Genomic DNA, 12,570 nt, shown 5'->3' with positions numbered 1-12,570 from the left:
TTTCTACCCGAACTCGTTTGTTCCGTGGCAAGGAAAATTTGCAATACAATGGTGGTGCCATATTGTCTTGCCAAATTAAATAGGGTCTATCACTCTATCTAGTACTGTTATACAATTACATGGTGATTATTTTTTATTTTTCCGGGGTATTTTTTTTTTATAAATATTCAAAAAAGTACAATTACAATAGGAGACTAATCTCCAAAACCTGAAAAAGGAATTGACATTCCAATTCCAACAGGCATCCTATCTCAAAAGATGAACATTACAAACCAACTACAATCATAAGATTAGCTAAACTAATATCTAGAAATCTGATGTATTAGAAATGTGATTACATTCCAAATAGTAGCCTGCACAACATGTGAGCTCTGTTCTTGTATTCCTGTATGGAGCATAGCGTTCCTATTGGACCATATCTTCCAAAGAGTAACTAGAAAAATGCCATTTAAGATCTTAGATTTAAAAGACTTGGACACAGTATTCTGCAAAAACCAGTCCACAATGTGATTTAGACTTAAAAACCTTTGAACCTGAATATGCGGCAACTCAAAAATCCCTCTCCAAATCTCTGAAGCTAACCCACAATGACAGAACAATGCTCATTTGAATCTTCCCCAGCAAAACAATTGTGACAAATTTTAACTTGCAGCCCTCTTTACTGTAAATTCACAAATGACAAATTTTTATTATGTAGAATGATGACAACACAAATACTGATCCGCGGTCTACATTTTTTCCAACACAATCTGGCCCATTTGCACCTATTTCCAGTAGCTCTGCAACTATTCCATGCTGCCTTCAGTGAGAAATTCCCATGTTTCCACTTAATTTGGTCACTTCCTGCATGAATATCTGTTTGCTGAACAACATTCTTCATGTTATCATAGAAAACTACGCGGTGATTGCCTTAAAGAATCATCATTTTTGGGCTATTTTTGGATTATTTTGTATATTTTGCTAAATTGAAAGTTCAACACTGAAAAGTATGAACACAACACTCATAAAATACCAATTTAAACAGTCATACAACATAATTACTTAAAAAACCTACACTAATGTAGTATTTTATTGAGATATAGTACTAAACTATTAGATTAAAAATTAGAAATGTGAAGTCCAGATAACCAATCCGACTATGAATTTTTTTTTTGCATATATTGCAATTTCTGTTTTTTGGAGACTCGAACATATTATTATCGGGTTTAATTTCTCAATTTAATTGAATCCAAAAGGCAAATACAAAAAGTGCACTGCACTGGAAGCGGTCCATCACCAAAATGATGTAGTAAATCCTATTCCACTTTTGCACTCTTTTCTCCCTCTCTTACTCAACCCCTCACACTTCTCTGATCTCTCACCGCTCCTCTCTCCAACGAACTTTCAGAATACACCTGATACACCCCACGACGTCCGGCACACAAAATAAGTCAGAAACATTACATGTAAAAACAAAATATCAGATCACATGGGTCAGATATTATTTCAAGCTTTTCTTTTATTTTATTTTATTTCTGATTGGCAACACAAGTTAACGTTAAGTTTACTGTTCTGTTACTTTTCTTTTCTATAAGCCAAGCCAAACAAGGCCTCATATCGTGCACCGCATGGGCAATACGACAAAACTTACGAGCTTGAGAGTGTGACTTACCTAACAATTAGATCAACACTCAATTGAGAGAGGATGATATAAACCGAATTATATCCCGTTGTAATCTTATCCTCTTGTTAATTTTTTATTATAGAATAATCAATAGGATATGCCCATACTCGTTTATCAGATGATAAGTTCGTTACAACAAAAGCACACAGTGTGTCTACACATTCCAGCCGTTCGGGCAGAACCTTTGGACTCATGTGGTTGGCATATATATATATATATATATATATATATATATATGTGGGACCAAAACCACCACATCATAAAAGGTTCATGTGCTACCTAGAAAAGACTATTAAACTAACATATCTAAGCCTGTTGTTCATAGTTATCCAAAAGTTCATCAGAATAATAAGATTTAATTATAAGCCAGCCGTCCGTCCGTCTATCCTGCCAGGTGCTTTCGTTTTAGCTATCCTTATACTCGGCGGCCTCCATTTTAGCTATCTTGTTAGGTACTTTCGGTGTTTGCTTTCTTTTTTGTTGTTATGTTTTTTTTTGCTTTTGAATTTTGTCTAATAAGAACACTGGCCAATTCAAGTTTGGGGGTAGACCGGTTAATGGATCGGATCTCGATCTGAATCCGATCCGAATCAGGTCCGATTAGTCGGATATGGATTGAGTGAAAAATTCGATAACCCGATAATGATCCGAATCCGTTAATCCGTTAACTTAACAAATCGGATATGGATTTGGGTTGTTCCGATCCAATAATAATTCGATCTTACTAAAATAATATATAATTATATTTACATTTTATATTATATATATATATATTCAAGTATTAGAATTGTGTAAATGTAAATTATGTAATGAAAAACATTAATTAAAATGTTATATTTACAATAGTACTACGTGTCCTCGTCCACATAGGATCACTCCCCTAGTATCAATCCATTGAAGACGCGAGAACTCCATAGGGCATAGGCGGCACTGTAAGTCTGTAAGTCTATATTGTGCTTCTAGTTCCAGATAGAAACGAAGGTGAAGAAGAGTCATCTATTGACGCATGATGGGGAAGGAGAAAGTTCTGATTCTTTTCTTCAATCTCCCTCTATTACAAGCATAATGGGGAATGGGAAACGAAGGTGTAAGTCTATTTTTTCTTTTCTTTTCTCTATTACAAACCCTAATTTTTCATCTTTCAAAAGTACAAGTTGTTTAAGAATTTTCTTATTTTCTCCTTCTATCTCTCTTTTTCCCGTTGATGGAGATTCTGATTCTTTGTTACAGAACCCATTTCAATCTATCTTTACCCGAAATTTGATCCTCTTTGTTTCACAGTTTCACCTTAAGATGGAAGATATGAACCATATTTTCAGTAGTAAAAATCATTTATTCTAGATTTGGTATCTAATTTATTTGAATATTGAATCAAATTGCGTGATTTGTGTTTGTATAAATGCAAAAGGTAAAGTTTCTAATCGGATCGGATTTATCGGATCGAACATCCGATAAAATGAGTATCGGACATGGATCGATTAAAGAAGAATCCGTCGGATTATCAAATCGGATCGAATCACTCAGTTTGCTTATCAGATTCGGATCGGATCGACCATGATCCGGTCCAAATCCGATCCGTTGACAGGTGTATTTGGGGGATTGGAGTCTACTCTAGTTATTTTAAAAAAATAAAAATTAAGATTTAAAAATTTTCAATTCTTTTTCTTTGGCATATTAATTTTAATTCAAGTATTTGGGAATTGTTGGGGGGATGAAGAAACTTAAGTAATTTTTAAAATTCTTTTTTGAGATAGTCCTGAATTCCTACTACTTGTGCTTTATCTTATATGGGTTTCATTATCTAGTATGATAGGAATTTTAGAATTTGTTAGTCCCTGATGAATTTCACATGCACACTAAAATTTTATCTGTAGGTATTTGTATTTTTTGTTGAATTCTAATGACTGTGGATGGATATGAATTGGTAAACTTTGAAGGTTATTATTATGACATATATACATATATATATAACAAAGAAGAAAAAAAAAAATTATCTAAAGCCTTTCATGGATGGAGTAATCGGGGCTCATATCTCATCAGCATAGAGTGTTCGCATGAAGAAGTAGGAGGGTAAGGGAGACAAAAAAAAAAAAAAAAATGAAAAAAATTGATTTGGTTCATCCAGGTTTGTAGCCTAATTAACTTGAGCAATTAAGTCCTTAGGGGTGTTTTTACACGTAATGCCCTAAAACTATCTGGTCAAGTCATTGGCTAAAAGCTTGTTACATGAGTCTTCTAGAAAGTTTAATAGACCGGACATTGCACAACCAATCAATACAATGTGTGTGAATATATATATATATATATATATATATATATATGAGGACGCCAAAGACGGCTTGGGCCAGATCCAACTCACGAAACGAAGTATGGGCCTGACAATTGACAAGGGCCCGATCTTGACGTCCACAAAGCAGACCGGGTATATTGGACTGATTAAAAAAGGCCTTCCAGGAGGATTCAGGCCCATAACCACTGAACCTTGAGGATAGGCCCAACAACAGAAATTAGTGAAGAAGGCTCTGGAATAATGTAAATAATCTATAAATAGAAAGGAGAAAGGAGGAATAGAGGAAGAAAAATTTTGAAGTGTAATGAAATTCTGTCAAATTAGAGAGAGAAAATTCATGCATCTTCAATGGCGCCATCTGTGGGAACCGAAGAGGATTGGTTAATGATTCACTCAGATTGATTTGATCTAGTAGTGTAGCACTTGAGGACGAAGCCTGATCGTTCAAGGCAGAATTGAGGTCGGTAAAATTGACATCGGAGAAATCGGTGTTTGATCTAAGCAGTTTAGCTTTGTGCTTGTTTTGGAGAATTGAGCGGTCAAGATTCGCTGAAATTGCCGAATTTAGCAAGTTCGTTGCCAGAGCAATTCAGATCTGGTTAATCATGATCAATGTGCAGCTGCACTAGAATCTAGATCTAGAGCGTCAGCATTGGCAAAACTCAGATCTGATCAGAAATTTACGGTTGATGACTTTGCTACAATCCAGAATGATGATTGGAGAAGAGAATTCGAATCCAGTGGAGAATAACCAGCAGATGAAGCTTGACGAACTGATGAACATGATCGAGGCACTGAGAAAAGAAAATGCAAAGTTAAGAGCTGGAATGGAACGTCGAGAGGTTCCGGTTGCGACGCGACCGCCTCCGATAGATGGAAGAGGCGTGCAACCTGATGACGCACATCAAGGTGAGCAAGAAGGAGATAACCACGTCAATCTCCACTGCGAGGAGGTTAGGATGGAGAATATACCGCCAAACGCTCGTCGAGCTGAGGATCGAGAAGGATTTGTACATCTCGATCCTCATCGTGAACATATCAGGCGAGATGACAATACAGCTCTCAATCGGCATCAGGAAAGGCATAATTGTGAGCAGGATATGGAGTTTGATTGTCACAAGGTTAATTCACCGTGGTTCACGGAGGAAAGGTCGATCGATCCACCTTATCGGCCTTCAATGGCCACATACGATTATAAGAGTTCGGAAAGAAGATCTACAGACCAAAGAGTTGTCACAAGGTTTGAAAGAGAGAATAAAGTCCCCCGTTCGGCAGCACGGACGGTTGATTCGCCCTTCACCGATGAGATCCTGAATGCTCCGAGCCCGAGGAAGTTTTCCATGCCTATTTTTATTCTGTTCGACGGAACGACCGATCCGATTAATCAAGTCTATCACATTCAGTTGAAGATGGCACTGAACACAGAAAATGATCCTTTGATGTGCAAGTGTTTTCCTACAAGCTTAGCTGGACCGACGCTCAATTGGTTTAAGAACCTACCGAGGGGCTCGGTAGACAGCTTCCATAGCTTGTGTGATCGGTTCATAAGCCAATACTATGGGAATAAGCGCCTGGCAAAAGATATCTCCAGCTTGTTCACCATGAAACAACATAACGATGAGTGTCTCCAAGCTTTCCTTACTAGGTTTAATCTAACCAAAAGCATGGTGATAGAGTGCCATCCTTCCACAATAGTTCAGGGGTTCAAGTTAGCTATGACCCGAGGGACACCGTTCTATACCAGTCTGGTGGTAAACACGCCCAAGACAATGGACGAGCTGAATGAGAGGGCTAATGGTTTCGTACGCCTGGAAGAGGAAGAAGCAGCTAACGCTAGGAAGACGTCCATGATCTCCACGGAAGAGAAGTCTAAAGCGAAAATACGGCAGAAGTAAGCTCCTATGCAACGTTAGACCTCCTGGAAGGCAGAGAAGAGGCCTAGAGAGGATGACCTGATTACTCCACTCAAAGTCATACTCGCAAGGCTATACCAAGAGAACAAAGATAAGTTTCGCCCTCCCTTACCAATTAGACAACCGCTTGAGCAGCGGGATCAATCTACACATTGTGCTTTCCATAGTGATTTTGGTTATCAGACTAATGAATGTATGAACTTAAGGAGACAAGTGGAGATGCTGATTGCTAGGGGAGAGTTTGCAGGGTATGTTCAAGGACCGGCGCAAGAGCAAAATTGTCCAGTTGAGCAGGTCAAGAGAAACCAAAAACTGAACCACCATAACGCTCAGCCTGTACGGATTATCAACGCAATCCATGGCCGACCCGAGCAAACTGTAGAATCTGAGGAATTGCTCCGAACACGCCTTTGCCAAGCGCAAATGAAGAGGCGAGTAGGCAGTGTCAACACCCTGCACCAACAGAGTTCGGTCGTGCAGATACGGTTCGATAGGACAGACCTGATGCGAGTTCAGATTCCGCATGAGGATCCCTTGGTTGTCAGTTTGACAGTGACAGAATGCTTGGTACGCAGAGTGCTTGTCGATCCGGGTAGCAGTGCGAATATCATGCCTAGAGTCATTTTTGATCGGCTTGAAATTAAGCCGGAGAAGCTCAAGTCTACTAGAAATCCGTTGTTGGGGTTTGATGGCAAACGAGTCGAACCGATCGGCACAGTGGAATTGGTGGTCTAAGCAGCTGAGAGGGACTTGGTAGAAAGTTTTGTGGTGGTGGAGATCTATCCCTCCTATAATTTGTTGATGGGGAGAGGATGGATCCATAGGGTACAAGGAGTCCCCTCAACCCTACATCAAGTGATGAGGTGCCTATGCCCAGACGGGAGCAAGGTGATTGATATCCATGGGGATCAGGTTGCAGCAAAGGAATGCCATTCAGTGACCCTGAGGGCCGCAGACAAGGGCAAGGCTCCCATCTAATCAGTTGATGCCTAATAACAATTATGTAATGACCCGGTCTTTTTCCTCCTTTTCCATTTTCGACGATTTTCTTTTTTCGTCTTTTTCTTATTTTGTCTTTTCCTTTTTTCGTCTTTTAGTCGTTTTTCATTTTTCCTTGCATTACCTCACTTATTGTGCTCGGATTTCATTCCAATTTTGCATGCATTCATGATATTTGATTTCCATGACATTGGTATTTTTACTTTTCTTGAAAAGCATGCTAGATTAGTATTTTTCTTGTAAAGGGCATGAATGCATACTTTAGTGTAATTATTTATAACTTTTGGGGTTTTAGTGTAATTATGTAAAATAATTATTTTTTGTTTTGGGGACCTTTTTGCGATTTATTTTGGAAGATATTTTGAAAAAGGACCATTTTGTAATTTTTGAAAAGTGTGATAAGTGTCACACTCTCATGGAGCCATTTGTTGGTATTTAGGTGAAGAGACTTGACACCATGACTTCTTGACATTTGGTGGGTGGAGATTCATCCATGTGTTGGCCTTAGATTGGTGCACATGTAACCATTGATTGTTGACAAGTGTGGGTCTAGGATTAAGTCTTGGAAGAGACATTGGATTGCTGACAAGTGTAAGCTCAAGATTTAGTCTTGCATGTGTGTGTGTGAGAGGTAGTGTAAGAGCACATAGTGAGTGGAGGTTTTCTAGATACTCCACTCACCAATTTCACCTTCTCCTTCATCTTTTACACTTGTTCTTCACAACCCTAGCAAAGACTCCATTAGAGGAAAGCTTAGTGTAGAACTTTGACTTCACATTTGGCACTCTTCCACTCACCCTAGACCTTTGACCTTAGGAGAGAAAAGATTCCTTTCACTCTCCTCTTCAAGAATCCTAACCTTGTTTTTCATTTTGTGCTTGATAGCTTGGATTATAGAGATTCAATTCTCTATTAAGGTAGGGGTGGTAGCATGTTTATATTCTAAGTATTTTATAGTCGTTATGGTTTAAATCAATAAACCCTAAGTCAAGAAGTGAAGGTTTCCTATAATATGCAATACTATCATATCAAAAGCATGTACACAATATATATTCATAAGCATGTATGATATGTGTAAACCATGTGTAGGAGGATTATATAATTTAGTAGCATGCTAAATTCTAGAAATTTCACATGTGTTAGTGATGTGGGACACTTGTAGAATTATTGATATTATATGCAATCTCTATTGATATGAATTGCTATATTTGTTGTTACAATAATTCTATGCCCTTGTGAATTACTAATTGTAATTATTTAGGAGCTTATTGCTATGATGTTGATAATTAGTATATAGAGCTTGTTATTGAGGCATGACTTGAATTGATAAATTTATGATATTGTATTGTGCATAATATCATGATGTGAATTTGTTATTTGGCATGCCATTCTAGATTTGGAACCCTAAGACATGGTTTGTATGGTTTCAAAATACTTGTGTATGGAAGGTGGTTTGTATGCCTTATTATATATATGTAAGTTTTGAACTTAATATATATTTTGGAATCTCTTGGGATGTTGTTACATGTGACATGGCTAAAGTTTGGCTTTAGTGCGGGAGGTATGAGTTCTCCCCAATAGAGATAGTGCACACTAGGGTGGTCTTCCCAGTGGGTTAATGCCCAGAATAACCGTATTGATCTTGGTTAAGTTCGAGACGTGATGTCCAAGTCTTCCATTACTTGTTTTCGTATTAAATTTTAAGTTGACAACCAATGCTTAATTGTAGCTTGAAATTCTTGTTATTGGCGAATTGATGTTGTTGAGTACATTGATAATTATTTGTGTTGCTAAAGAATCATTTAAGTTAGTTTAAGATGATCCCTTAGAACACCTCGAACATAGACGTTAAGTGGAATGCTCCCTTGTATTCGTCTATATTGATCTTGCAATGATATTGAAACTTTAGGGTATACGCATATGCTTCTCCTACGAATAACTTGATTACTCACCTCAGTGGTTTGTGTTGTTTTTCAGGTAAGGAGACCATGTTCATGGATGCTCATTATCCTTGAAACTTTTGAGCTATTTGAAGCATTTTTGTATATTAACATGCAAGTGTTTAACATGACTTGACTTTTGATATCATATTTTGAATGCCATGGGTGTATGGTACTTTTGGAGCTTTAGTAACTTTCTTGATATGTAATAACACTCAAATATTTGCTTTTGACATTTTAAGTATGTATGTAAAGAGGCCAAGGGCCAAACATGTCTATTTTTGTACTTAGACACTTTTTGTATCAAAGTTTTGCTTTAAATCTCTTTTAATCAAAATTTGAGGTTTGAGAGGTCAAAATCTTGTAAATGATGTGTATGAGGCCATGGGCCATTATTTTGTACTCAAATATCCATAGCAAAGATGTTAGCATGTTCACATATCCAATTTTCATTGAGCAATCAGTTTTGTGCATTCATTTCGAATTAAAGCATCATGGGATTCAAATTGAAGTGGAACTTTAGCACCTTCAGCAGATAGCAAGGTCAGCAGCAGGTTTTTGAGGTGTTTCGGTCGACCAAAACTCCATTTCGGTCGACTGATGGTTAATGGTTTGGTATTTGTACAGTAATCTCACATTCTAGTAGCCAAAAACACTGTTCAAGGGTCATTTCGGTCGACCGAACCTTTATTTTGGTCTACCGAAGCAATTGGAACCTCTTCTTCATGATTTCAGGTCTTAGCATCTCCATTTTGGTCATCCAAAACTTCATTTCGGTCGACCGAAATAGCTTAATCCTAAGCCTAGTCTCTGTGGAGTTCCAGCACTAATCATCCGACTTCAACGGGTCATAACTTCATCGTTTCTAATCCAAATCCTAAACTCAAGGATTTTGAGTCAGCTTTCCAATGGTACCAATCCCATTCTCAAATTTCAAATATAGTGGGAGTTATGTATGTTTTAATGAAGTAGTGTCAGTTTTCACTTCAACCGGGACGGGGCATTTTGTGGGATTCTTGGCCAATGTTCACGGAACCTCTTGGAATGTTTCAAAATAATTAGATTAGGTTGTATTACCTTGTTTGACTTATTTAGAGTCAAGTTTCTCCTTTCAATAGTGAATTGACCTTTTTGCCCCTTGGATAGCAAATTTTGTCCTTTTTGACCTTTGTTTCCGTTTTTGTCCTCTTTAAGTTCCGTGACCTCATGGAGGGTCACATTTATGTCTTAGGAGTGACTCATATCTCTAGAGACCTTGGTTTACCTTTAGCTTCGGCAATTCAGATTCGTTATCGGATCACTTTCGGTTCATCACTGACGCACCGGGTTGAAAAACTTGGGCCGTTACAAATTACAGGAACCACCCCTCGTCATGAGTAGGGAGGAGGAGTCCACGATGCTGACCGAAGAGCCTCTGGATGAAGTTCAAATTGATCATTTGAGGCCAGACCGAACCACAAAAGTAGGATTGCGACTTTCAGATGAGGAAAAACCCCAGTTAATTGATTTCCTTTCTCAAAATGCAGATGTGTTCGCTTGGAGCCATTCAGACATGCCAGGGATCGACCCTTCTGTCTTTTGTCACTCCCTTAATGTTGATTCGAACGTTAGGCTTGTGAAGCAGAAGTAGAAGTAGAGGAGGTTCGCCCCGGAACGCAACCAAATCATTGCTGAGGAGGTAAACCGATTGTTAGAGGCTGGGTTCATTCGAGAAGTACAATACCCGAGCTGGTTGTCAAATGTGGTTGTAGTACAGAAGAAGAATGAAAAATGGGGAGTTTGTATTGACTTCATCAATCTAAATAAGGCCTGCCCGAAGGATAGCTTTCCACTTCCGAAGATTGATCAAATGGTGGACGCTACAACAGGATATGAGCAGTTAACTTTTCTTGATGCTTATTTAGGCTATAATCAAATTCCTATGGATCCGAACGATGAAGAAAAGACTTTTTTTTATCACCGAACGAGGGATCTACTGTTACAAGGTCATGCCGTTCGGATTGAAAAATGCTGGAGTTACGTACCAAAGGTTGGTTAGTAAAATTTTTAAAGAGCAAATGGGCGAAACAGTGGAGGCATACATTGACGATATGGTGGTAAAGAGCAAGCAGAAGGGACATCACTTGAAGCATTTGCAAGAAGTGTTTAATGTATTAAAAAGGTATGGAATGAGGTTAAATCCGACAAAGTGCTCGTTCGGCGTGGGATCAGGGCAATTCCTTGGCCATGTGTTCAACAACAGAGGGATTGAGATCAGCCCAACCCAAGCAGAAGCCCTGCTTAACAATACAGAACCGTGCACTATTAAGGAAGTTTAGGCTCTTACCGGGGGCATAGCGACATTAAGTCGGTTTATTTCTAAGTTATCTGATCGGTGCAAACCATTCTTTGATATAATTAGAGGTCACAGAAAACAGTCCTGGGGGAATGAGCAGAGGCAGGTACTGACCAATCTGAAAGAATATATGCGGAACCCACCAGTTTTGAATGCCCTAGAGCCAGGTGAAAAACTCTTCTTGAGTCCATCTTGATTAGTTTTCATTGTCCTTCCAGTGGTGTGCTCGGTGGTACTTGAATCCATACTTTTAGAAATGTCTACTTTGCCCCTAGGGGCTTAATAGTTATTTTTTTTGATCTTTTGCCTTCATACTTTGTTTCTTTGGGTTCCATGACCTCATGGAAGGTCATTTTAGGGTCTTAGAGGTGTGTTGTGTCTTGGGAGACCATTGTCTTGTTTCTTGCTTCTGCATCTGGATCCGTTATCGGGTCAATCTTCGGTTCATCACTGACGTACTGGGTTGAATCAAAACCCGGGTCGTTACAGCTCCGATATTCAAAGTTAACCTTCTCAACTACCTAAGTAAGAGCAAGTGTAATAATTACACCTACTAAAAATGCAACTGATTACTCATCAACTAACCGAAAAATTTAAATATCTTAGCGGTTGTTGAGAACATCCATTTCCACCTTCGCTTCCAACAAACGGAACTTGATGCAAAGTGTGAATCACCAATGCTATCCGTCTAAGCCGTCTCAAGATCCATTCTATTCATATGAACTGATATCTTATTAGCTTGATCAAAATAGACAAAGTGAAACTGATTTAATTTTATCAGTCAACTAATATCCCATCCAGAATCCTGACCCTTGTATCAAATCAGCAATCCCTCAACTAAATCCGTGAAAATGCTCTGTCATTTCCACTTTAGTATAGAAAATAGCTGCAAGGATCTAGTGATCTCTGATGGTTCATCTCTACTATCTAATAAATATTAGACTTGGAGAAAAATCATTATGTCCCTCCTCCTACCTGTCCTCCAAACATCTGTTTCCTATCGTGATGCATCCTATTTCGACCTGGAAGAATAAAGAACTAAGAGTTGTGAATCTCAGTCCTTGCATCCTGCATCCAATTTGTCGGCAGAAAATACCGTTAGTCTGGTACCACCAGCTTCCGTCTATACCTACTGTTTAAATTGGAGCATCTTTAAAAGCGAATTCTTCAATTACATCTATCCACCACTAATCCATGATAAACTTACCGATATTGAAAATTAATCGGTAATTCCATTTATCAAAAGTCAACTATCATTTTAACTCAATAAAAGTCAACAAATTACGACCTTTCCATACACACCGTGCACCTCTTCTTTATTATAGGTGATCGGTCTCACCATCTTATCTTTGACACACCCAGTTTCTTTAACAGAAGTAGGTATCAATTCGATTTATTTGCCTAACTTCAAAAGAATATGAAATCTTTCC

The 12,570-nt window shown here is 38.4% G+C and overlaps 1 protein-coding gene across 1 annotated transcript; it reads left to right on the top strand.

Moving 5' to 3' along the window:
* Positions 1 to 6,085: 6,085 nt before the first annotated feature.
* Positions 6,086 to 6,601, top strand: LOC132296574 (uncharacterized). Its single transcript, XM_059794761.1, has one exon. It carries the CDS (start codon positions 6,086 to 6,088, stop codon positions 6,599 to 6,601), a length of 516 nt encoding a protein of 171 aa, XP_059650744.1.
* The last annotated feature ends 5,969 nt before the right edge of the window (positions 6,602 to 12,570 follow it).

This window comes from Cornus florida, unplaced genomic scaffold, assembly GCF_030987335.1.
Source record: "Cornus florida cultivar Cherokee Brave unplaced genomic scaffold, ASM3098733v1 CherokeeBrave_3.0.0_Hap2_Chr02, whole genome shotgun sequence".
Lineage (NCBI taxonomy): Eukaryota > Viridiplantae > Streptophyta > Magnoliopsida > Cornales > Cornaceae > Cornus > Cornus florida.
The sequence above is the reverse complement of the archived record's forward strand: the minus strand, read 5'-3'. Positions and strand labels throughout refer to the sequence as shown.

Coding starts and splice junctions, on each gene's coding strand:
- LOC132296574 (XM_059794761.1), top strand. CDS start 6,086: ATGCTGATTGCTAGGGGAGAGTTTGCAGGGTATGTTCAAGGACCGGCG.